Below are 27,105 nucleotides of genomic sequence, written 5' to 3'. Positions count from 1 at the left end.
TTGTCCTTGTGACATTTAAACTCATAAGCTGGAAGGGGTCTGGAAAAGTCATAGGAACCGAACCCTTGCTCTTTAGACAGGTGAAGTCACCTGGGGCAGGTGTCTAGTCTCTTTCTCATTTCCTCCAACCCCCCAGTACTAAAGTCTAGGGAGACCCAGGGAGCAAGATGAGTCCCTTTGATTTTGTTCATAGGTTGGAATGGCCAAAGCTGTGAAAAAGAATTGGTCCAAGGAATGAAGGTCATGGAGTCAATAGGGATTCCAATACTAAGGCCACATTCCCTGAAGTATTCAAGCTAAGACAGAGTGGGTTGGAGAGCAGGCATCTTCTCCTTACCCCGGGTCGGCATTCCATTCTCTACCCTCACCCCCGCCCCTAGGCCATGGGCAGTGTTTCAGATGCCAGACTTGAGGGAATTAAGGTTCACTTTATTGAATCTCAAGACCTCAGCTCCCTCCACTCCATGCCACCTTATAGATAAAGGCTAGCTCATGTCCTCCTCACCTTACACTCAGCCCCACCAGGCTGCATGATTTGGAATAATTAGATTTCTCAAACACCTCCCAGCCTAGTCCAGCCCAATGGGCCGTTCACTGTGTACAACCAGGCTGGCTCCCTTTCTGACCTAACCCTGGCCTGCCCTAGCGGGGGGTGGGGAGCATGGGCTACTCATATGGATGGAAGGAATCCTTGACCATCAGAAACCATCCTTAGGACTATGCTGTTCATAGAGTTAGTCCTCTGTGGGGGAGAAATGAGGAGGCCACACTGCTCTACTTGGGGGTTTGGGTGGAGGTGGTCACAGGGCAGAGCCCAGAGACCATTCTGGGGGTGGAAGTGGGAGGAGGGCTGTCTGGGAGGGAAGGATAAGCAGCCTCTGGGGTGACTAATGGCACCTGAATGTAACTTAGATTTGAAGAATTCAGGAAATTGAACTCACGTCTTGCCATTTGTGCTGTTTGTTTACTTTTGTTTTTTGCATTTTGCTCAGCTTGGACAATGAAACTAGACAGGTCATTTTCGTTTGTGTTGATATGGCAGTCAGGTTTCCATCCTGGTTCTCTTACCTGAGTTTTATACTGGTTCTGAGCACGATGGGGAATTCTGGAGTGCACACATGCTCCACCCCGCCAGTTTTTATAGAATTTAGAACCTGCCCCCCACACCCCCAGAAAAAGTCTGATGGAAAGAAACATTGTCATTGGTATTGAATTTTGCTTTAAAAATCCGCAGTTAGGGAAATTTGCAAATGTGGCTTCAGACAAGTTCCTTGTGTCCCTTTTGCCTTAGATGAGGGCCTCCGCACCTGCTCTTGCTGCTTTCTCCTCTTCTCTCCGTGTTTTTTTTTGTAGAGCACAGTTGGTGCATGCATCTCGGGGACTGGTTCAGGGGATGATGACAGAACAAGGCTCTTTTCTCAGCCCTGTGCACATACTAGCGGCATGTCCCCACCACTATCATTGGCTCATTCCTGCCTTTTCCCATAGCTTGTGTCTGTTCTTCCTACCCTACCTCCCAACCCTAGTACTCCCCCCACTGTGTTATCCTTATTTGCCTGCTCAGCTGCCATGGATCACCTTCCCCCAAAACACACCCTCCTGTTCACCCGTCTCCTCATTCCTGGCCCCCCATTCATCATGCCTGTAGTGTGGGCCCTCATTAATCCATCCTTCCACTCTATCCCCTTCCCCCCAAGGGGAGAGCGGTACATGTGGCATTATCCCCAGGCTACCAAAAGGAGAAACTGAGGCATGGGGAGGTGGGGGGGAAGGAAGGGTTTGGAGCCAGCCCATGGTGGGATCAGAACTCAGGTCCTCCATTTCCTCGCTCCACTAAACCCCAGTAAATAAAATAGCAACCTCTCTGTCACTACAGATTTGCAGCACCTGGGACCTCCCTAACTTAATCCCCACCACACACACACACACACACACACACACACACACACACACCCCATTCCCCAACCCAGGTAGGCATCTATCTGACCAGCTGACACCCCACTTCAGTGAACTGATCTTTACATCCTTAGAACTGATGCCCTTGGGAGGAAGGTGCTGTGATCTGCTGCTGCAATATGTGATACTCTATGGCCCCCAAACTTGGAAGCAGAAATCCATGTTTGAATAGGAGTTGCATAGAAATTGCCTCCCCCCTCCTCAACCTAGAGCTTATTTCTTCTTATTATTCACATTATTATCGTGGGACTGGCATGCCCTGGTATTGGTCTAAGTAAAGGTTAGGCCACAGATATATATCCCACCCTCATCCAGGATCCTCTACTCCATTCTTCACTGGGGGTCTGATAAACATTTCAATGCTGTTTTTGGTATAGATTGTCCAAGGAAAACAGCAGCTGTTGATGCCCCATGTCTGAAGCCAGATCAGAGCTAGTGTCCTAGAAGGGAACAGCTACCTTCTTTCTTCCCTGTTTTCATGTTAGGATCATTTGAAGTCACTGGGGATATTTAGCCTCAAGAAGAAGGGAGACTTAGTTGAGGCATGATAGCTATCTTCAGATATTTAAAAGGACATTATGTAGAAGAGGGATGCTATTTGGCTCCAGAGGGCAGAACTAGTTAAAATCAATTGGCAACATTTCCTTATAAAAAGACAGATTTGAGTTCAATATGTGGAATGCTAGGACAACCTCAGGAGGGGTTCACACAGAGGCCTCATTAATGATCACTCTTCAGATAGGTCATAGAAGGAGTCATGTTTCAGGTAGAAGTCATGCAAGAAAACCTTCAAAGCAACTCTCACATTCTATGATACGACCATAGGCCAGATCTTCCTTCCTCCAAATTCCTGTACCATTCCCATGAGCATGAGAAATCCTTGACTCTTGCTCCCCAGCCAATTCCTGGGGCAGAGGAGGGGATTTTGGAATTGGGGCCGATTTCAAAGTGTTTTGAGGCCTCAGGTTTGGTAGGATTGAAGATTCAAATACAAAGAATCGTAACTGATCCCATATAACCTGACTCTTTCTACTCACTCATCTGTTGCCCCTGTCCATAAAGGTAGGGCTAACAGCAAGTGTTTGAATGCCTGGGCAGTTGACATCCTGAAGGAACCCAAGAGGTCCCTTTTCCAGCCTTACTGCCTCCACTGATTCTTCTTCACTGTCTGGGGGAGACCTCATTTTTTAGCTGGGCTGGATTCAAGGCTTTCTGTTGGATTTGTATCATAGCCTGAAGGGCTAGATAATTGGATAATGGTTAGAATAAACCAAAACACTAGAACATCTTCAGTGTAACCTACCCTGTCTGCCACAAAATCAAAGGTATACTCACCCCTCAAAAGCTTTCTTGTCTGAAAACCAGACATTTTCCAGGCCCTCTGGCTAATGTTGAACTCATAGCCTGTTACTATTAACATAAACACAAACTAAAACATGAAGACTGTAATCCTCTGGGGCTCAGGTCCCAGGGCAAAGTTGGGTGACTGATCCAAGATGGAAGGGCATAAACCCAACCTTAGTCAGGGGGAAAGTACAACTAGAACTCCCAGCATGCTCCCAGACTTTCTGAGAGCCAAAAGATAGGAATCCGATTAATGTGACCATCCCTTTAAAACCTGCAAGGATGGAGTCTCCTGCCAGAGGGGTAGGAAGCAGCAGCCAGAGAGTAGAAAAGCATATTATGGAGACAATGTGGTCATAGAGGAGTCAGAGGGGAGCCCTTGGGGTACTACCAGAGAGGAAAGTGATCTAGAACCAGGGAGACAAGGATATAGGTAAGTGAGGAAAGCAAAGGCATGGTTTCCGAGAGGCCAGTAGGTCAGGGGCTCGCCCAACCCTTCCAGTGACCCTATATCTTTGCAGGACTAAGACATTCCCATTCCCATTCTTCAATAGCCAACCAGCTCTCCAGGGTTAGTGACAGATCACAGAGAGAACACCTCAATGAAGCACAAGGTGTATTTGAGAGTAGTTTTTCATCAGCTCTTCCACTTCCCTTCTAGACTCAACTTTTCCTGTAGCCACTGGCTCTGGAAATTTCTTCTGGAAGCCATTCCAGGTAAAGAGACCTCTGATCTCAGAGCAGTTTTATAAGGAGGGTGACAAAACAGGAGGCAAAGGGATGTTGTCCCCACACTTTGGGCATTTCCTGAGGCTCCTGCCCCTGATACACCCACCAATTCATGAAGGTCACCAAGCCAGTCTCCCTACCCATCCCCAACCCCTAGATCCCCCAAGAAAGTTTCAAGAAACCCTAGAGTAGCAATCTCTTCAGTTATCTCCCTAGGAAAACACAGAGGCCTCTGTTAGCAGGATGGAAAATGAAATTTCAAACACCCACAAGATTCCCCTTCCTTCCTTCCTTCCCCCCTCCCCTGGCCCCCTTTGCTGCAGGTGTGACACCGAGTGCCTAACTTGATTTTTCTCATTCATCACTATGCACTTTGATTTCTAACCTTAGCCTCGTGGATGATTCCGGTTTGTTCTGTGATTTGTCCCCTTTTCCTTCTCCAGATGTCCAAATGGATTCTTCGGACAGAGATGTTTGGAGAAACTGCCTTTGCGATTGTACATGCCAGATCCTAAGCAAAGTATGTTTGAAGACACAAACAAAAGTCCCCCCTCCCTTAGAAAGCTCCTGGGTGCAGCTCCACCCCTCCCCTCTCCCCACCTCCATGTAGGGTACTAGGACCAGGGGTGTTGGTTGTTATGATCTTTGGCTGTTTTTTTGTTGTTTTTTTTTGTTTGTTTCTGTTTCTGTTTTTTGCCTTATTTTTTGTTTTTGTTTTTTTGTTTTGTTTTTGTTTTTCATTTTTGGCCTAATTCTTGGGTTGAAAGTTTAGGGTTGCAGGTAAGGGGATAGAGTGGCAAGGCCAGGACACGTGGTAACGTTGGCAAGGATTGGAGCTGGCATGGGCAGGAGCCATGCAGGGCTGCTGAGATGCCCATGTCTTGCTATCCTGGTTCTCTCTTTCTGGTTTTCTTTCTTTTGTTAGGTGTCCTGTGGGATACACCGGGGACAGGTGTCAGCAGTTCGCAATGGTCAACTTCTCCAGTATGTCTCTTTCTTCTATTTCTTTTCTTCCCTGGTGACTGTCGCCCTTGTGGGAGGGAGGGGACCTTACTTAGGAAGTCAGAGGCATACTCTTATGGGGGGAGGAAAGGGAGCAGGCCAGTGTCTTGGGCTCCTGTAAATGCTCAGAACCAACAGGAATTTAAAAAAAAAAGACCAAAACATGCCCCTCACCACCACTCTTACTGCTGTTCCTTCCTCCTAACAGTACTTCCTGTGTCTCAAATGGGGGATAACCTCATTCTCTTCATGATCCCCACAGAGATCAACCCTCACTGGCCCACTTCAGATGTCAGCACTTCACTGAAGTCAAGTGGTTCTGTCTAAATAAGAGACAGACAAGCCTTGAGCAACTTTCTCTAGATGCTAGGGAGGAATAGCTCACAGGGTACAAGGCCAGTGGGCAGGGAGGGCTGAGTATAAGGACTGTTTGGAAGGCTCCACTCAGGCCTGAAAGCTTATGAGAAGAGAGGCCTGAAGATTATGACCAGGACTTAGAGCAGACATTTTCTGCATAATCTGCAGACATTTTCACAGGAGGTAGTTGAGGGAGGTACATCTTATGGGCTAGATCAGGGGTTCTGAACCTGGGAAATAGGTTTCTGGGGACTTTGAGCTTGGATGGGGGAGAAAAAGCAACATTTTAATTTCACTTACCTCCCATTGAAATTTAGTGTTCTGTTCAATTATTTAAAAACATTATATCTGAGAAAAGGTCCGTAGGTTTCCCTGGATTGCCAGAGGGGCCCATGACACACACACACAAAAAGTTAAGAACCCCTGGGCTAGATGAGGAATCTCTAGCAGTGTCTCAGGGGAGAAACCCCATCAGGACTTTCTTCTGTTTCCTTTCTCTCAAATGCAGAAATTTATTCTTTCCATGGTTTGCAGAAAAATCTGAGCCCAGGGGCCAGCATTGCTTAGGAGTATTTGATTTGGCACTGTGGGTCAGTTCTCTCTTCGGCCACAAGGTGGAGATGGACTAAAGGCAGAAAAACTATTTGACTCCTCAATAAACAGGGGAGGAAAAATCAGGGAGGTTTGTTTTCAGTACCTTCTCTTCCTCTTATAGTGACCCTTCCCACATACTTTCTTTCCTTCACCCTCCATCCATCACCCCAGGCCCAGTGTGCCTTGGTCTTTCCTATCATGGAAGGAAAGCTTCTAATGAATTCATTTATCAAAAGGAATAAGTGAACCTAATGTGTTACCTCTCCAAGCACTGTCTGCATTTTAAGAAAGGCATCAGTCCAGAGAGGATAATGATGGAACTGCAGACACTGTTAGGCACTGTGGGAGAGACTGAGGTACAAGGTATGCCCTTAGCAGGGCCTAAGACCAGCTGTGGCTATTGTCCTGAGGGATCTCTGCAGAGGTTTGTCTTTCCAGCTCCCTCTAAGGTTGTAGGGCTGAAGGCAGAGAACAGGACGGATGAGTGGGTGCTGAGCCACTCTCTGACGAGCCTGTGTTGATTCCGAGGGAGACCCTAGCAGCAGCTAGGCAGGACTGTGTGGTGGAAATGAATATCCTAGACTCTCAAACTTCTCTAAGGATAGAATGCCAGGAATATGAAGGAATTTAGAGATAGGAGGACTGGGGAACATGCTCTCCCCTGACCGAGATGATCTAGAGACATAAGACAAGGAGAAGGAAGCCATATTTCTTTTTTATTCCTCAGAACCCAGAGTCTCTCTAGCTTGGGAACTTTTTAGAACAACCGTCTCCCAGACCAATCAGGTCATTAAGCAGCAGCCCTTAAGGTTAGGGTATAGGAGTCAAGGCCTCTCTGTTACAGGACAATTCTGTGTGGATTGACCCAAAGAGTCATTATTGATGATGGGATGTGAGCTTGAAGGGAGGTCTACAGGAGAGTGCCTTATGGATTTGCCTTAGCTTGGTGTTAATTAACATTTCTACCAATGATATGAATAAAGCCCAAAATGACTTATCAGATTTGTAGATGTTATCAATCTGGGAGGGACAGAGGACAGTCAGGATCCAAAAATATCTCGGTAGGCTTGATGATGGGGCAACTCTAATAATAATGAAATTTAATAAATTAAATGTATTAATTTAATAAACAATGGAACTATTAAATATATATTACATATGACATATATATATATAATATTAAATTTAATAGAGACAAATAATGTAATTTCATAGAGATAAGGTCCTCCACTTGAAAGCTGATTTTTTTTTTACCTAAATACAAAAAGGGAAAGATGAAGGTAGACTGGCCATACTATATGAAAATAATCTTAGGGATTTTAGGGGCCTGACAATTCAGAATGAGTCAACAGTAGAACATGGAAACAAAAAGAAAAGATAATGCAACATTTGGCTGCCCTTAGAGAGACATCACATCCAGAACCCTGGGCTATTGAGCCAGGATGGTTGTCTTCCTCTGATCTGGTGTTCACTTCTGGGTAGCACAGCTTAATAAGCACATTGCCAAGATGGAGCATTCAGAGGAGAGCAGTCAGGGTGGTAAATGCCTTTAGGATCATGCTGTTTGAAGCTCTGTTAAGGAGAGGAGAATGTTTAACCAAGAAAAGACTGAGAGAAGGCATGATGGCTTTCTCTAGGATTTGATGGACGTGGATTAGACCCTCCTCAGGAGCAAGAACTAGGAGCCACTAGAGAGTGGGTAGGAAAAAAAGAAAATTGGGCTTGATGTTGGGAAAACCTTCCCCGATGGTGAGAGCTGTCCAAAAGTGGGTTGGGTTGTGAGTTACCCTTCCCCAATACTGTTTAAGTAAAGGTCGAGTGATCATCCACAGGGATGTCCGGGAAGAGATTCTCTCAGAGCTGGGCTCTCTCAATCGGGCCACTCATCACTAGAGGGCATTTTTTTAGGGAGCTGATGTCATCTGAAGCTGGGTGAGGTCCTTCAGCAAGATCCCAAGCTTTTTTTTTCCCCAGTAAGCCTCAGCTCCAGTAAAAAACACTGGGCCACTCTTCACCATTGCCTCCGTCTCCCCTCCCTCCTTCAATAAATACTCACTTCCAGAATAAAAACAAGAGCACTTAGGAATTGGAGCTTTTCATCTATGTTGCTTGCAGGAAGTAAAAGATTAATTAGTAATAGAGAATCTTGTTTTACCTTTGGTGTTTTGACTTACACCTTTCAAAATGCTATCACTAACTCATTGGATTAGCAATTACATTGTTGAATTATTGTGACCCTGCCAATGGCCCCTTGGCAACTTAGTTTGGGCAAGCAGTTAATTAAAGTGCCCAATGCCTATATCCTTTCTTTTACAGCATGGTGTAGAGGATATAGGAAAACTTGGGTTCAAATTCTGATAGACACTAGCTTTGTGATCTTGGGCAAGTCACTTGACCTCTCTAAGCATCAGTTGCCTCATCTGTAAAATGAAGGGGTTGGATTGTTGATTTCTAAGGTCCCTACCAGCTCTAATAGCTATGATTTTACGATCCAATGACTTCTCTGAGCCTTCATTTCCTCATCTGTAAAATGGAGGAGTTGGAGCAAATGACTTCGATCCTATGCTCTCCAGAATCCCTTCCAGACCTAAATTTGAGACCCTATGACCCCGGAAGGCCTAGATGAAAAGTGATGTGAGCTGCAGCCCTTTCCCACAAAGCTGAGTCAAGAGTCTACCAGGCTATCTGAAATCTTCCCTCCTGACCACTGGGTCCAGCTTTGCATTCTTTCACTTCAACTGCAGCCTATCATGTTCCCACCCAAAGAAAAGTTACCTCCCTGGATTGACTTTGTCTCTCAAAAGGCTTATCCAGAGGCCTGAAGGGAAAAAAAATAGGAGCTGATGCTTCAAAGCTCCCCAGGTGCAGTGACCCCCTCACTCCTCAAACCCTTCATCCTTCTGGAAGCACAAACAGGAACCATTCCCATCTGCATCCCAATTGGTTTCCTGTGCAGAGAGACCCATGTTCCCCAGCCAGTGTCCATCACACAGTTTTCTCTCAGCTTCCTGGCTTTCATGCCTTTGTCCCCGAGGGCATGAGCAAAGTGGTTCATTTGCATGTTATTTGACATGCGTGCCCTAGCATTCTGAGTTGCTTTGGTCAATATGGAAATTCCCTGCTGAAAACAATTTGCATGCAACTTGCATGCTATGGTCCTATATGGTAGGTACCAGCCAGGGAAAGGCCAAGCAGTGAATCCAGGCACCATGTTTAGATTGCAGTGTGTGGTCTGAAGGTTTTGGGGTTGGGTTTTTTCATTTTTGTTTTTTATTTTTCAGGGGGTTTTTGTTGTTGTTTTTACCGTTAAAGGTAAACGTGGCTACTCTGTACAAACCAGCCTGCTCTGGGTGTGTGAAGTAATGTCATCTGTATGACGGTTGGCTAAGTCCACTCTCACAAGCACTCAGACCTCTGCTCTGGGCTACCTCTCAGTCCCAGAAGAGACCTTGGGGGGCTTGGATCTCCAGTATGGCCCTTTCAGACCTTAAAGGCTTATCTGGGCATATTATAGTGTAAGAAATAGCTCAGCCTTGGGTTATGAGTATTAATCAATCTGTTCCCATGGACATTGGCCTTATCCAAAGCTCAGAGACTACTGGTCCCTGGGCCTGTTCTCAGGATTGAGTGTTCAGGCCTCCTCCCCTCTCGGCTCATGCTTCAGTTGCTTTCCCAAGGTGGTCACCTGTTATAATGGAGAGAGGACTGGCTAAAAGAGACAGGAGACCTAAGCTCTAGTCAGTTACTCCTCTTTCACTTATTAGCTGATTGACCTTGGCCAAGTTACTTAGCTTTTCTGGGTCTCAGTTACCTCCATTTGTAAAATGGGGCTTGATAATTCCACACCTGTTTGAAAGCAAGGGATTGTACCAGAGAATTTCTTAAGATCTCCCCAGCTCTAAAATCCTGTGAGTTTACTGATCCCCTGTGCTTCCTCCAGGTCTGTGCATTGGCTACCAGTGTTTCAGAGTTCCTTATTTTCTCTGAAGTGAACTCTCCCATTCCCTTTGATATTCAAAGAGAATGAGAGCTCTGAGGCTACTTGGAACACCCCAGTTCCCACTGGATAAGGCTCCGGAATGGGGCAGGAAGGAATTTCCAGTGTCTTACACTGTACTCTCCAGGGTCATGAGGGTCCTCCCTGCCCCTCTGCATCTAGCTGATGTAACAATCATCTGGGCAACCCAAATCATGAGGGTATCTGGACTTTCCTGTCTGTGCTTAGTGGTGGAAAGCTCAAGATAATGGAGTTTAGGTCAGGGGAAAGAAAGGGGGCGAGGAAACCCCTGAGCTGCTGGACATGGCAAGCCAGTGCTGGCAAAAGAAGGAATGTCCTGAATTCCAAAGAACCATGGACACAAAAACTCCAATCTTCCCACTTCATACGGAGTACATGCTTGCCTAGATTCCTATAAGGAGTCTTAGAAGCATTAATTCTCTTGCTACATATCTCTGGTCAGATTGTGAGCCCACAGAACTGTATGAGGCAGCTTCCCAAGGTAGTGATGCTTTGGGGGTGATTCCTGATTTCTCCTCATTGGAACCCAGGTCCCAACCAGGCAATGTTCCTTATGACCTCATGATCCGTTCTTGAGCCACAAGGCTGGGGAAGCAGGAAGACTGAAAAAGACAGGTTAAGGAACTACTTTTGGGGTTAGAGGTTTAATCCAATATTCAAGTGGGCCAGTGGTGTTCACCCCATCTCACCCCACTAGAACTTCAGTGTCTGATATAGCCAAGCCCTGTCATTCATATCACTGTCAAGAGTTTCCCCAGTCATGGAAATTGTGCTTGACTTATCCGGATTATGGCCCAACCCCCCAACCCGTCTCAGAGCCTTCTCTTTGCAACAGTCATATTCCTTATTCTCAGCCCCCTATTCTATCACAAGAATACTTAGAGCCTCCCTTGCCTCCACCCCAAAATCTAGAGTCAAAGCCCCATGGAATTCTCCATACAAAAGGGGAAACAGGAGGGGCCAGAATGATTCCTCTAAGGCTTAATTTCTTGGGAGACATGTGGACCAGGATTTCTTTAGATGATGAGGGTGAAGAATAGCAGATTAACCCTTCTCTGGTACACCAAGGGCTTGATTTGGAGGGAAGATGATATGAAGTATCTTTTATCCTTTTCCATTGTCCCTACCCTGAACTCCTGTTGGTGGAGCTGATCCAGAAAGGAAAGAGGAGGAACTACAAAAACGTTCCTAACTGGCCTTCACCCATCCAGAAATGGGTGGGTTGAAACTGAGAGCCTTCTGGGAAAGCACAGAATTGCTATACTCAGAAGATCTGTCCTTTCCCCATATCCTTTCTTCATGGTTCTGAAGCCCTAAACCCTGACATTCTATTCTAGAGGACCAGTCTAGAGAGACTACTGCAGCAAAACTTGGCTAGGACCCTACCCCTGCCCCTCACAAGGGTACAGTGTAGCGACTGAAGGAATCTCATTTTCAGAGATCCATTGCCATTAGAGGCTAGCATCTTCCTTTGGAGCTGAAGGGATGGTTGCAGGGACCAGATGCTTCCACCATTGCAGTAAGAAGCTGTTCTCAGCTCAGCTTAGCTAGTCTGTGATCTAGGTAATGCTTAGCATTTGGATCAAGCTCCCTCCCTCAGTCTCAGCTGCAGCCACAGAAACCTTCATCAGCTTATAGTTCCAACCAGATTCTTCTGTAGATTCTGCCCCTAGCCAGAGGCAGACTCTGAGAACAAAGTGGAGGACCTCTCATTTAAACCCTCACCTTACTGAAAGGACAACTTGCCTTGTTCCTCTGCAGACGGGCTCTTTGTACCCATTGGTAAAGATGCCAAATTCCTTCTCCTTTGTGGAGAATATTACGTAGGCAGCTCAGCCCAGTGGGAGGCTCCAGCTTCTGGAGGAAGAACTGGAGCTGGGCCTGGGGCAGGAACCCACACTGGACTTAGAATCACAGATTCTTAGAATAGGAAAAGAGCTTAAAAGTCACATAGGCCAGCCTTATCCAGTGACTTGGGGAGGGTGAGGGAGAGAGGAAGAGAATTAGCATTTCTACAGTACCTGCTATCTGCCAGGCACTATGCTAAATGCTTTATAAACATTCTCTCATTTGACCCTCAAGACAACTCAATGAGATAAATGGTATTATTATCCACATTTTTACATTTGAACAAAGTGAGGCAAACAGGGGTTATAAGTGACTTATCCAGGGTCACACAGCTAGTAAGTGTCTGAGGCTGGATTTGAATTCAGGTCCTCCTGACTCTAGGCTCAGCGCTCTATCCACTGAACCACCTAGCTGCCTCCACTTTGGTATGTTTAATCAACAGTGTGACAGGACTGATCAGAAAGCTAACATAGTCTTAGGCTACACTGAAAGTGACATAAAGTCCAGGACTAGGGAGGGTGGTAGTACTTTCCCCTGGTAAGATTACTTCTTGTAGATAATGTGTTGATTTTGAGCATCACATTTTAAGAAGCACATTAATGAACAAGCAGGATCTACAGAGAGGCAGTCAATACGGTGAAGGGTTTCAGGTTCGTTCCACCTGAATATTTATTGAAGAAGTTGGATCTGGAGAAGAGATGACAGGATCATGACAGCTCCCTCCAAGTATCTGGAGGATCTTCATGGAGAAAAGAGAATACGCTTCTGCTTTGCCACGGAAGGAATAAGTAAGCAGGAGCGATGGGCCTAAGCTTTAGGGACAAATTTAAGTGGAGGCAAAGAAAAACTGCTAATGATTGCAATAATCCCAAATGGGAATGGGTTGCCTAGGGAGGCGTAGAAGGAGCCCTCTCACGGGAAGTCTCCAAGGAAAATCTGGACAAGCACTATGTCACCTACATTGTAGAGGGGATTCCTGTCCAGGTCCAGGTAAAACTAGATGGCCTAGGCGTCTGACCCCCCCCCCTTGAAATTCTATGATTCTAGCCCATGAAGGAATCTTCTCCATAACCTTGCTAACGGGGCATCTCTACAGGCTTGGAAAACTTAAGTGACTGGGAAATGTCCTGGCTTTCGGAAACCCAGCTACTGCTGCTGATTCACTGCTGCGTCAAGTTGGCAAAAGCTCTTGGAGCTCGTAGAGAACAGAATCCCCCACAATGAGCCTGAACGTGATCAGAGTGGGGCAGGACAGTGCTGTGAATGAAAGAGCTGGTTTCAGAGCCCGGACAACCCGCCTCAGGCACATCCTGGCTGTGGGACCCTAGGCAATCTTCCTAACCTGTCAGTGTTATGGGCGAATGCTGACCTCTGTTGGTAGAGGGAGCTGATGAAGTTGCAGATGCAGTCTTTATCCCTCTGATTGTGGAATGAGTCACCGGTCTTGCCACTAGTGGCTATTCTGGATGTGGGGAGAGCAGGACAGCTACTTAAAGAATTCCAGGCCCCTGGGGGAGTTCCCTACAGTGTATCCTGCTTTTTTTTTTCTCCTGAGGCTCAGATCTAGCTTGGTCCTCATCTAAAAAAATGGAGATAATAATGCCTGCCTTGCTTACCTCATTGGGTAAGGAAACTGTTTTTGTCAACCTTAGAGTGACTATAAATGGATATATTAGTCAGATATGATGATGTCAGGAAGATAATCAAGCCTTCTCGATGGGGGTATACATTCAAGATATTTCTGTGTCCCAATTCCTTTATTTAAAACATGTGTCTTGACAAATGCAAAAAAAATGCTTTTGCTGGTTAAAAAAAAAATTGAACTCGTCCTTTTGAAGATGGGTCTCATCTGCCCATTAGTTTGAGGACACAGACATATGGGGGAGAGAAGGACAATCTTGTACACACAAGTATGAGGGAATGCACATGAGACTGGGACAGGGACAGGGACAGAGGGCAGGTGCTCTTTACATACTTGTCTCTGATGATAAGGGAAGATGGGCTAAATTCAGCTTCAGGGAGAAGGTAAAGGAAGAAAAATGGAATCCATGCACCTGTCCATCTCCAGGGGCCTGCTACTGCTGAGGCATGGCTCCCCTCTCCTCCCAACTTCCCTTCCTGAGGCAGGCATCCTCTCTGTGTCCCTTCCCCTCCCCAAGAAACACCCCTCCCAACATTCACCAACTGACTTTTCTGCCTCCTCTGCCTCCCCACCAGGTACTAACCAACATGGCTCATCTATAAAGAACCTGGCCTGCCTGCTGACTCTAACCTCTCCTCTCTCCAGCCCCCTCAGGGGTTCTTGGGGGGCAGGGAGGTGAAGGGGAGGGAGCTAAGGGGGCAGGGAGGGGATGCTACTAACTTGCTTCAACCTCACAGGCTGGCTGCCCAGTATGTCTGAAGAACCCTGACCAATGTCTGTCTCTTTCTCTTTCTCTCTCTCTTTCTCTCTCTCTCTCTCTCTTTCCCCCGCCTTCTGCCTCCCCCCACATTTCCTGGCCCTTCTCTCTTCTGAACTGTCAGAGCACCTTGGATTTGAATTAAAGGGTACGAAAACTCCATTATTGCTCAGACCCCATTCCCACTTACCCACAGTTCCTGGCGTCATGTGTGCTGAATTAATTTTTTTTCTTTCCAAAAGAAAAAAAAAGGGGGGATGATTCCAAAAATCAGCTACCCTACCTCTTAACCGTGGGTTTGGGTGGGGAAGAAGCTAGAAGGGGAAGGAAGTCCAACATCATCACCTTGATTAATTTTATGGAAAAGAAAGGTCCTCACCAGGGCATGTGTGTGCATGCATGTGTATGGCATGTGTGTATGTGTATACATGTACACACTCCCAAGCAGTCTATGATCCCCTTTGGGGTGCTGGGAGAGAACATACTTACCTTGGCCTTTTTCTCCTAGCATCTCCAAGGCCCTTATAGATAGTAAGGACAAGAAAGAAAAAGGTACATTCTCCTGCTTAGCTTAGGGCATCCACCCCACCTCAGTGCCTGAGGTGTGAGGCATCAGAGGCATACAAGGAGAGAGAGGCAATGCATTGGACTGTTCCTAAGAGGAGGGCCACCCTCACCCTCCACCCTCACCCACCCTCTCCCTGGAGGAGGAAGCCCTGGCATGGCTGTCTGCAGCTAGGATTGGTCTCATAGTTCAGAGAAAGCTGTACAAATACAGACACTTTGGGAAGTGGTGTTTGGAATCCACAGAAGGTGGACATCCCCTTAAACTGGACTTTAATCTCCCTCTTTACTTCATTCCCTCTCACTTTCCCATTGCTTCTCATACTGTGTCAGGTCACCGGCTGAATCATTCTGTCTCTTTCATCATTCCTCTGCCCTGATTCTATGAGATTCATCTCACTCAGTCATGGCCTTTTTGTCTTTGTGTCCTATGTGCTAGTGATTAGCAGCCATGTGGTCTGGGTTTGGGATGTTGACTAACGTCTGTCTAGTGATGATCCAGGAGTATCTGGTTCGGCCCAGTACCTAACCCCCCTTCTTGCCATTCACCCACCCTGCTTACTGAAGTAAGGCCTGAATTTCTATACCCTGAGTGAATCCTTGGGTTGGACAGGACTTTGAAAATCATCTCATCTAGCTGAAAAGCCTCTCTCACCCAGGGAGAACCTGGTCTTGTGTCTAAGACTCACTTCATCCTAAGTGTCCAAGAACTCAACACTGCAACCATTGAAAAAGATGCATATTTGGGATGGTTAATGTTTTTTATTAGAATGGATTCATCAAAAGTAGCCATTTTGGTCCCAGAAGAGGTTCCTGTGAGCATAAAAAGGATCTCTTGGTAGCAGATTTGGGGAGATAGTCTTCCCCTGTTGCCATCCTGCAGCACCCACATATGTGGAGGTATAGGTACTTTCATATATGTCCCTATCCATGTCAGTATAAGTAGCCATATCTCCATTATAAGCTTAGCTCTATGTACATTTGTATGTTGTATGTACGTATATGCATGTATGTCTGACCTTGTATGTAGGAGCATTTCAGTGAGGATCTGCCATTGTAGGTTTACTTCTGCATGTCTCTGTGTACATAAGACTTTCTCTGTGTGTTGAAATATCTCGGCATATCTGTGTGCCCAGACATAGGTTTGAATGCATATATGCACCACTGTGTGTGTGTATATATATATATATATATTATATATTTATATATACCACATGATCTCCTATGAATGTTGTGAGAGTTTGAAGGCTGAGTTTTGCTGTACTTTGGATCCATGATCTCTCCCAGAACTGGTTTTCTAGCCTGGAACTAGTGGAGAAACATGGGGGACCGAATCTTCCCTTCTTTTCCCTCAGCCTTCCAGGGGGACCAGATGGGACATTTGATCCTAGAATTCCAGGTCCAGAATCTTCCACCCCACACAGCTGGTAGCCCTGTCTTCTTTTTCTTTCTTCCACCTAGGAATGTGTACATACTTCACCTTGTGTGAGAGACAGTGGAAGGGTCAGATTTGAGTTCAGGTTTTAGCAGTCTGGGTAGAGAGAAGCTTAGAATCCAGGAAACATATGGTTCTCTATCAGGGCAGCAGTCATTGGGAACTAGACCTTATCAGGGCCCTGAATTAGGTGAGAAGACTTGGTGTTCTGATCCCCAGTAGGCTTGTCCTAGCTCAGTTCTTAGGGACAGATGGCAAGCTCCATGTCCACAATATCCACTGTACTAGAGGGGAAGCTCTAGCTCCCACAGCCATGGACTAGGAGAGGGTGGGACACAATATATCAGGAGCCCTTCCGAGGTCCTTGGGACTAAAGGGCTTACAGGCAGAACCCTTCCAGTCTGGCCATCCTTTAGGGATTGATGGCTTCTGCCCTGGGACCTAAGGTTCTCCTTCTCCTTTCCCAACCTCCTAGGGACCCTTCACTCATCACTTGTACCCCACCCCTTTCATGTGATCAGAATAAAACACAATTGTTGTTTATTATCTGGGGAAGGAGGAGTTGACTAGGGGGTGAACCAGACCTCTTCTCCAGAGCTATAACCAAAGAGGGAAATCAGAATAGTCATGATCCCTGCTAGGAACAACTCCTAGGAGGAGAGGGTGGATTGTGGAGGGTCAAAGACCCAGAGAGTTTTGGTTGGTCTGGGTTGTGCTGCTATCTGAACTGCGATAGGGGTTCCAGACTGGGGATTTGGAAGCATCACTCCAGGCATCCTGATTAGCCCATGGCTTCTTCTGAGTCCATCTCTGGTCATTGTCTCCATCTTCTTTTCTCTCATCCCCCTTACATCTACTCCTCAGCTTCCTGGCTGCATCATCACCTTTTTTCTCTGGACTGTTCTTCTTCCCCTTCCCCCTCCTCATAAGTCAGGGTACTGGGGTCAAAAGAGGAGATGCTGGAATGGCTGAGCTTGAGGGTTGAGGGAGAGGGACTGTGTTAGGCTGGTGGGTGGGCTACAGGAGTAGTGGTGCAAGGGGATGTAAGAGAGTTGGGGGATACTTCCAGAGAGAAGGGAGGAGCATTGACAGGAGGCTAGAAGGGACCCAAGGAAGAGCAGAATCTGATAAAGAGCCCTGAGTTTGGGAGGTTTCTCTGGACATTGTCCATGGCATCTCCCCAAGGCTGACCGGGGGCTCAGTGTGTCAGCTTCCCCTTGACTCCAGAAGTCAGTAGCTAGGGTCCTGATCTGCTCATCCCCATATGTCCCCCAGTCCTAGTAATTGGCCTCCCTCCTGCCCCCTTGCAGAAGCTGAGGAGCTCTACCAGAAGAGGGTCCTGACTATCACAGGGATCTGCGTGGCTCTGCTCGTTGTCGGAATTGTCTGCGTGGTGGCCTATTGCAAAACCAAGTGAGTGAGAGCCAGTCAGACAGATGGACAGATAGAGGTCTGAGGACTGACTGCCTTGGGGTGGTCCTTCCAGCAGAGCTACCTGCTGAGCAGAAGGAAATGGTCCCCCGAAAACTGAAGAAACACACGGACACCCTCTGTTGTGTCTGCTTCAGGCAGCCACTGCCAGGAACTATAACCCTGAGCAGGAGAATAATCCTTTAAGGGCCCTGAATCTAGCTATGAGGAACTTCACATCCATCTACAGGACTCATTAGCACCAAAGCCATAGGCCCATATGAAGATTCTCTCCTTGTCATCCACTTAGATGGTCCCTGCCCTTTCTGTGCTAGCTAGGGATGGAGCATAGAGGTCTAAGGCCATGAGTTTTCACATAGTGCTGCTGGCCCAGCCCACAGCTCTGTTTTCCTCAGTTCTCTTCCTTCCCCTTTAGGTCTCCTGGGCCCCTTCTGTCCTGAAAGAAGAGAGGATAGTGACAAGGAACAGGGTGGGGGAGGAGAGGGAGGAAGAAGGTTTCGCCGGGGAAGACCAAGGACAGTTCCTGGTGCACCATCTTAGCATTGTGATAGTGAGGCGAGAGAAAGATGATTAAGACATAGTCACTACCTTTAAGGACCTCATGATATAACTAGAGAAAAGGGCACAAACACATAGAAAGATAACAAACGATAAAAAGCATTATAAGCCATCAGAAAAGAAGGAGAGAGAGATCACTGTGGACCCTAGAATGGTCTGAGAAGCCTCCATGAATTGAGATGGGCCTTGAAGGATAATTAGATTCAGATGGAGCATGGTTCAGTGCCAATAAAACTTTTGGAGTGAGAAGGCATTCACCATGTTTGAGGAATAATAGAGCAATCAATCTGGGGTCCAGAGCCAAATTGTGCAGGGTCTTGGATGTCAGGTGTTTGGAAACTCTATACAGTGTTTACTCAAAACCAAAAGTTTTGAGTAGATGAATGATATGGGGCAAGTACTGTTTGAGGGTAATTTGGCCTATCGTTTTACATGTTCATGGGGGCACAGAGGACCTGATGGTGCAGGTAATAGCCTTTGGGGGCCCTATTGCCCTGGGCAGCAGAACGTTCTTATAAGAACCTTCAATCCATCTGTTGCTCTCACCCCTTTCTGCAGGAGTCAGATGGGAAAAGATGCCTGGAAGGGAAGGATAATAGAAATAAATCATAGAAAAGTAGCAGTAGATTGCTAAAGCAGAAAAGATTGAGTAGTCCACCCCCCCCATTTTCTAGATGAGGAAACTGAGACCCAGAGAAAGGAAAGTTATAGTCCAAGGTCATATAGCTGGCTAGTGGCAGTTGGGACTAGAATTTCCACCTACCCTTAGCCCTGGTTCTCAGGCCTGGACTTTTCCTACTACACCATACTTCACGGAGCGGGAAGATAAGAAGATGCTAGGGTTCTGTGTGAAATGACTTGACCTTCCTCCTTACAGAAAACAGAGGAAACAGATGCACAACCACCTTCGGCAGAACATGTGCCCAGCTCATCAGAATCGGAGCTTGGCCAATGGACCTAGCCACCCCCGACTAGATCCTGAGGAGATTCAGATGGCAGATGTGAGTGGCATGTGGGCTACTCCTCTCTGTGCCCAGGAAGGTACCATTCACAAAGGCAGTCTTGTGTGGGAATAGCTCACTGGCATCCCCACACCCACAAAGCAAGAAATGAGACGGGAGATGTCAGTGATTTGGTGATGGGAGACCCAGGCTACTCAGCCCCTCGGAGTGTTTACTGTCCGGGGACCCTTGTTGGCACTTGAAGTCGGCTCTCTTCTTGCACATCTGCTGAAGCAATTATACTTCCAGAAGAGCTGTGCCTTTCCTATTTAAATTATTGTTTATTGTTTTTATTAATGTATTTATTAAATTGTTATTTAAATTAAATTCCTCCTGCTCTGTAAAAAAACACACACATACCAACTCACACACCTTAGCACATAGCAGGCACTTCCAAAATGCTTATTTACTGACTGACTTGAATGTATCAGAGGAGTCCCTTCTCCGTTTTTGACTACCAGATCCAGATAGGTTCAGAACAACCAAATCAGGGTCCTGTTGTTCCTGGTTTCCTCAGTTCTCATGTTACTCAGTTCATGTATCACCCACATGCCTTTCTCTCTCTGTTGCAGTACATCTCCAAAAATGTCCCTGCCACTGACCACGTCATCCGGAGGGAAACTGAGACCACATTCTCTGGGAGCCACTCCTGTTCGCCGTCCCATCACTGCTCCACAGCCACACCCACCTCCAGCCACAGGTGGGGATACCTGCTTCATGCCCCCAAAGGACTCCCAACTTCTCCCTAATAATTCACGATGCTCTTCCTTGAAGAGGTTTCTCTTTCGAGCCCTGACTGTAGGACTAAGGAAAGCATGTCCATAAGTTTATTCCTTGGCTGCATGTCTGTCTTCTTTGTCCCAGGACATCATCCTTGAAGCATCAAAGCTTTCCTCTTTGTTCCGGGCTCTGTGGCTTGGTGAACAAGACTGTGTTTTCCCTTCCTATCCCCTTCGTGAGATTATGGATTAGAAATATATGTCATATCAGCCTTTTCATACACACAAATCTACACCTATACACATATACACAAAAGCACATACTCATTCTCGTTCTGTCTCTGTCGGTCTGTCTGTCTGTCTCTCCCTTTCTCTCTCTCATATATGCATACACAGCACTCATACTTTGAAAAATGAAAGAGATTTAACAGACACCAGCACTCTCCCTTGAGTCACTCGGTATTAAGGACTCCTAGTCATTGGCGCTGTGGCCAGAAAGAAGCAGCAGGCCGGGGGAGGAGGGTGAAGGGAGGACGTAGCCAGATGTTGATGTGATGGAGCAGAGGAGAGGGCACGAAAGGAGCCAGCCATGACAGCATTGGTCAGTGCCCACACCCTGAGAGGATGCGAAGGAGGGGGTGAGGGAGGAGGTCTGCACACTTTGTTCCCATTGGCTCAGAGGTCATGCATTGGTAGAGAAGGGTGATTGCTTTTGCTCAGTGTGTTTGCTGGATGTCAGTGACATAAAAATTTGCATGCTGAAACCCTATTGGTTAAATTGACGTGACAGTCGTATTCAAATGTTTGAAGACTGCCTTATGTCCTTCAAGAAGGATTATTCACCTTGGGCCTCAGAGCACAGACCGAGGACCATTTAACCGTAGATTTAATATAAGAAAGAACTCCCTGACAATTAGTGTGAGGTATGTACTTGTCAGGGGTCCCACAGAGAAAGTTCCTATTTGTGAATATGAATGCATTAAACTAGATATTCTCTATGAGGCCTTGTTCGACTCTAAGATTCTAAGATTCAGGGAGGGCAGTGAGTGTCAGATCAATTCGGCTGGATTGGTGACTACAACGTGGAAGATAAGGTAGAAGAGATAGGTACACGTCATCTTGTCAAGGATCTTGAATGTCATGTAGACCAGTGGTGTCAAACTCAAATAGAAACAGGGACCACTATACCATACAGAAGTAGCCCTACAGGTGGGCACATACTGACTTAGGAAACCACATGTCAGCATGATCTATGTTCCATTACATTTTAATTTTATTTTGTTAAGTGTTTCCTGATTTCGTTTTAATCTGGTTGGGGCCATATTTGAGAGTATTAGTGTTATAGGCCACATGTGATTGGTGGACCACATTTTAAACATCTTTGATATAGGTAATAGGAAGCCACTGAAGTTTGATTATCACTTTTCAATTGGTAAACCAAAGTATGGAATGGAAGGGGGGACTTTAGCCATGGTCCTGTAGGATACCTAGAGCTGAGATAGAATGAGAAGTCCAGGCTCTAGAAGTAGAGAGCTCTTATTGGTGCTATTGATGGTAGCAAAACAGTATAACACTGCCTAATTCAATTCAACAGATATTTATTAAGCACTTACTTTAAAACTATTCACAAGGTATTCTGCTAGGGGCTGGGGATACAATGATAGAAACAGAGCAGTAACTGCCAACAAAGTTCATATGCTCTTCTCAGGGGAGGATACAGCGTGTATGCAGATAAGTAAATAAAAGACAATTGGAATTGGGGGACAGAGAAGAGATTCATGAAAGTCTTCATTTCACATAGGATATGACAGCTGAGCTGAGCCATGAAGGAAGTGAGAGAGTGAGAAGTGAAGATAGAAAAAGAAGTGTTGAGTTTGGGGAACAACTAATAGGCTGGTTCGAGTAGATGTAGAGTGTGTGAAGGAAAATAACATGACATGAGTCTGGAAAGGTTGGCAAAAACCAGGGTGTAGAAAAATGTAAATGCCAGATGGGGGTGGGAGAAGGAAATAAGCATTTATAGCGTGCCTACTATGTGCCAGGCATATGCTAAACACTTTTTTAGGAAAAAAATTAATATCTCATTTGATCATCGCAACAACCTTGCAAAAGTAGAAGTTATTAATATCTTCATTTTATAGGTGAGGCAAACCAAGGTTAAGTGAGTTTTGCCAGGTTGAGGACTTTGCATTTTATTCTAAGGAAATGAGAAACCACTAAAGATTTTTAAGTAGAAGAGCAGCGTGGGAAAGCCTGGGTTTTAGAAAGATTAATTTGCCAGCTGTGTGGAAAATGGGTTGGAGAGGGGAGAGAGTGGGATCCGGGGGACTAACTGAATGGCAGAAGAAGTCCAGGGGAGAGGTGAACAAAGGCCTCAACTGGGCGAGAAGCCATGTGAGCAGAGAGAAAATAGGGGAGGTCCAAAAGATGCAGCGGACAGTGGCTCAACGAGTCTTGGCAACTGACTGGATGTGGGGGATGAGGGAGAGTCAGGTTGTGAACCTGAGTAACTTGGAAGGATCAACTGAAATGGAGAAGGGTGGAGGAAGGTTGAGGTTGGGGGGGAAGATGATGAATTCTGTTTTGGACCTGCTGAATTTGAGATGCTGATGAAGATGTCCTATTGACAACAACTAGAAGACTGGAGTTCAGAAAAGAGACTAGAGTGGCTATCTAGATATGTAGATCATAGAGTCATCTGTGAAGAGATGTTCATGGAAAGAAACTCTGGGAACTGATGAGATCATCAAGAGAGCAGAAGGAGAAGAGGGCCCTAGGTAGAGCCTTATGATGTATCTGCTAAACAGACAAGAAACTGTTGGTGATCCAGCAAAGGAGACTGGGAAGGAGAAGAACCAGGGGGAAATGGAAGCCAAGAGAGCAGAGAATAGGCCAGAGAAGGCTATTGAGAATCTAAAAATCTCTTCTTAAATTCTCTTTCTGTCTTTACACCTTCATATTACCTTAGGCACATAGATTAGAACTGAAAAAGACCAACTCTCTCACTCTGTGTGTGTGTGTGTGTGTGTGTGTGTACGTGTGTACACATATAAGAAAACTTCAGCCCAGGGAATTTAATTTTTTAATCTTTATTTATTTATTTATTTTGGCTAGGCAATGGGGTTAAGTGACTTGCCCAGGGTCACACAGCTAGTGAGTGTTATGTGTCTGAGGCTGGATTTGAACTCAGATCCTCCTGAATCCATGGCCGGTGCTCTATCCACTGAAGTCCAGGGAATTTAAGTGACTTGTCTAAGGTCATGCCAACAGTGTCAGAGGTGGGATTAAATCCAGATCTTCTGCCTTCAAAGCCTATGTACTTTTCAACAGCCAATCTACCCTGTATTGGCTTGCCTATATATTGTATACGTTTTCTCTCTCTCCAATAGGATGGAAGCTCTTTAAAGGAAAGGATGTTTTGGGTTTTTTCATTTATTTGTTTGTTTTTTGTCTTTGTATTCTCAGTGCCTTGCATGGTTCATCGTTTAATAGATGCTGAATTTTAGCTGGACTTCACTGGCCATACCTTAAATGTCATCTGTCGCTTTGCCTCCTCAGACATGAAAGCCACACATGGAGCTTGGAGCAGACAGAGAGCTTGACTTCAGACTCCCAGTCAGGTATCATGATGTCATCCGTGGGCACCAGCAAGTGTAACAGCCCAGCCTGCATCGAGGCTCGCGCCCGGCGTGAGGCAGCCTGCAGCATGGAGGACGAAAGGCGGCCAGCCATGCCATACCATGACTCGGTGGACTCCCTCCGGGATTCGCCACACAGTGAGAGGTCAGCCCTGCCTCCGACTAGTCTCTCACCCTTTATAACACCTTTCTTCATAGCTGTCTGGCCAAGGGTAACAGCTGCCTAAATAATCAAAACAGCAAACCCTTATTTGTAACTGGTGTTTTAGCAAACAAGGTCTCAATCAGTTTCACAACACCTTGTGGGGTAAGTACCCCTGTGAGACAGGCAGATTGTCATCCCATTTTACAGCTGGGTATAATGAGTCCCATACAGGTGATGTGATTTGCCTGAGGTTATGGAATAGATTAGGCACCATGCTTCAGCTCTGAGATTTTCTGGTCAGAGCCTAGGGAACAGTAGGAGCAAGCCAAAAAGGAAGGTATGTGGAGTATGGTTGGGGGCACTGTGATTGCTGAGACAGAAGTATAGCAGGAAATGATCAGGGGGTCCTGCAAGTCCTGAAACTAATAGTTGAGGTCCCTTCCAGCTCTAGAATTATGTGATTAGGAAATGGTGGTTTGGCTCTGTCACTTAAAAAATGCTCTTGAGCCCCGGTGTAACATAGGAGAACAAGGAAACTATCCTTCCTTTTCCCCACTTGGCTCTTAGAGATTTGTATTTGAGACTTGCCGTGGGCTTAATTAGCCTCCTCTCCTACCAGATGAGTCCCGTAACAGGTTCCCACCTGTCTAGGGGAAGGGTATGCAAGGTGAGGCACTGGGAAAAGAAATGGATTTCCGCTTTTGTGGGGTATGCATAAAGATGAAATTCTGGGCATTGTGCTTTAAAATGGGATTTTGACAACCTGGAGTATGTCCAGGCTCCGTGTCATGCCATGGGCTCCTAGCATGCTCCACCTCCCAGGGAGGACGTGATACCTGGCTTCAAATGTTTAAATGAGGGATTAGAATTTTGAATGGTTCCGGACGTTAGAACAAGGACCCATGGGTGGAAATTACTGGAGTGGGAAGAGGAGGCAGGTTCAGGCTCCATGGGACAAAGAACTTCCTAATAACTACAGGTGTCCAGCAGGAGAATACACTGATCCTGTGTGCTAATGAGTTCTCCAGCAGTAACTCTTGGGTATCTTGTAGGACATTGGGTGGGGACTCAAAATAAATTACTTCTAAAAGTTCTTCTAGCTTAAGGTAGGGATGTTTTCGCCAGGAGCCTCTTGTGTGGTGGACCCAGCCTGCACCCTAATTCATTTCTGCCTTTGTTCAGGGACCTCAATATTAATCCAGGGAAGGGTTAGGTTGGCTCCTGAGGACCCTAGCTGCCTCTTGCCTCTTCTTCCCAGGTATGTGTCAGCCCTCACCACGCCTGCCCGCCTGTCGCCTGTCGACTTCCACTATTCCCTGGCCACGCAGGTGCCTACCTTCGAGATCACCTCACCAAACTCAGCCCATGCTGTCTCACTTCCCCCAGCTGCACCCATCAGCTTCCGTCTCGCTGAGCAGCAACCCCTCCTGCGGCACTCGCCCACCACCGTGGCCCCCGCCTCTGACATGCAGCGCAGCTACGACAGCTACTACCCGCCCCGCCGGGGCTGCTCCCACGACAGCATGGGAAGTCTGCCCGCCAGCCCCTTCCGAATCACAGAGGACGATGAGTATGAGACTACACAGGAGTGTGCACCCACCCTGGAACCGCCCAAGAGAACATCTACAAGTCATCGGCGGTGGAGGAAATCCAGACTGAACGGGCACATGGCCCAGCGGGCGCGGGCCGTCCGGGACTCCTTCTCACTCAGCAGTGCCTCCTACAGTGAATCAGATGAGGAGCTGGTGGCCGAGTGTACCCCTTTTCTCAGCATCCACACCTCGGACATGGTGGGCACGGACTCCCCTCCGCTGTACCAGCCAGTGGACAGCAGGACTTACTACTCCTTAGACAGACACAGCACCCAAGAGAGCAGACACAGCCGTATCACACACCCACGGGGGAAACAAGACTCTGCTCCCCTCTAGGACCCACTTTTTCTCCCCTTCCCCACCTTGTCCTCCTTCCTCCCTCCCCCTCCCCACCCCCTTCTCATTTCCCTCCTTCTGCTCCCGGTATCTTTAAGGAGAACAAAAACCACACACTTGGAAAGAAATAAAAATATTTTTATTTTATATAAAAGGAAAAATATAACAAAATGTTTTATTTTCATTTTAGCAAAAGTTGTCTTATAATAGCTAATAGCAAAGACTTTTTTATAGGAAACTCTATTTATATGTAACATCTTGATTTACAGCTTCGGAAAAAAAAGAAACAAAAAAAAAAGGAGAGATGGGCCAATTTTTTGACTATTTAATAGAAACCTATATGTGGTGCCTTTTTGCTGTACGCTAATATGGAGCTCCTGGAGAGAAGGCTGTGGCCACCTCCGCTGTCCAACAGGTTAGTGATTGGCTCTGGCCACCCCAAACCCACCATCTTGTCTCCTCTTTCCTTCCCCCTCCCACCAAGAGATGAAGCCCATCCCACTCCCAGACTGAAAAAAAAAAAAAGGAGGAATAGGAACTAGCCATAGTGAAGAGAGTCAGAGATGGGGTTCCCAGGTGGTCTTACATGCATCCTTCAGAGCCAAATTTTAGCATTTGGAGAAGAGAAACTTGGAGGGGGGAAAGCAACCAAACCCCCCCTCCCAGGTAATGGGTGGGCAATTCTGTCCCGTGGGATTCCCTTCTCAGAAAATAAGAACTTGGGTCCTAGAGACTAGAAGAATAAAAGCTAAGATGTCCATTTTTGAGACATTGAGAAGCTGGTTGTGGCAGGGTTGGGAGACAGACTAGAGCCCGACTGGCCAAAGTGGAGGACTTCCCCCCATCCCTCTCCACCCCTGGCAGGGGCGGGCTTGGAAAGAGGATACCCCTCCTTACCCACGGTGTCCAGGGCCCAGGGGTTAGCCCAGCAACGCATCCTAGGTCAGGGAGAGCCAGAGCTGCGGTGGGATGAGGGGTACACCCACCTCTCCCTGCCCCAGGGAGGTCTCTCCAGGGCTCCCCTCAGTTCTCTGCAGCACCTCGTTTACATGGTTCGCCTTTTCTCTTTTACGCCTGCATGTCCTGCATTTCAGATACTGTAGATTGGATGCATGGTGAGGCTGTGATTGAGAAGACACAATTGACAGTGTATTTGATTTTACCTTTTAGCAATAAAGTAACTAACCAATCCCCTCTTCCCCCTCCCCCCAATCCCTTCTCCTAGCCCCCAACCCATCCTTCCAACCTCTTCTCCCCTACAAAGAAATAATTGGGTCTGACCGGAAAAAAAAAATCAGCTAATTCCTCGTAAAGTTATTGTAAAACAAACAAACATAAACCAAGGAGAAATCTGTCCCAGATTGTCTGAATGTCTGAACTCTTGACTGTTGAACACTTGAACTTTTTTATATTATAAATAAAAATCAAAATAACTCATT

At 46.5% G+C, this 27,105-nt stretch overlaps 1 protein-coding gene across 1 annotated transcript in view; it reads left to right on the top strand.

Moving 5' to 3' along the window:
* The window catches only part of NRG2 (neuregulin 2), a 251,784-nt gene extending 224,679 nt beyond the window's left edge, over positions 1-27,105 (top strand). The window contains 6 exon segments of the mRNA XM_078150470.1: positions 4,955-5,013; positions 17,557-17,659; positions 19,113-19,236; positions 19,809-19,936; positions 23,514-23,738; positions 24,997-27,105. Of these exon segments, the coding sequence (XP_078006596.1) occupies positions 4,955-5,013; positions 17,557-17,659; positions 19,113-19,236; positions 19,809-19,936; positions 23,514-23,738; positions 24,997-25,666 (1,309 nt within the window). The 3' untranslated portion in view covers positions 25,667-27,105.

This window comes from Phascolarctos cinereus, unplaced genomic scaffold (assembly GCF_003287225.1).
Source record: "Phascolarctos cinereus isolate Bilbo 61053 unplaced genomic scaffold, phaCin_HiC Scaffold_2;HRSCAF=192, whole genome shotgun sequence".
In the NCBI taxonomy this organism is placed as follows: domain Eukaryota; kingdom Metazoa; phylum Chordata; class Mammalia; order Diprotodontia; family Phascolarctidae; genus Phascolarctos; species Phascolarctos cinereus.
Note: the sequence above shows the minus strand (reverse complement) of the source record. Positions and strands in the feature narration are given on the sequence as shown.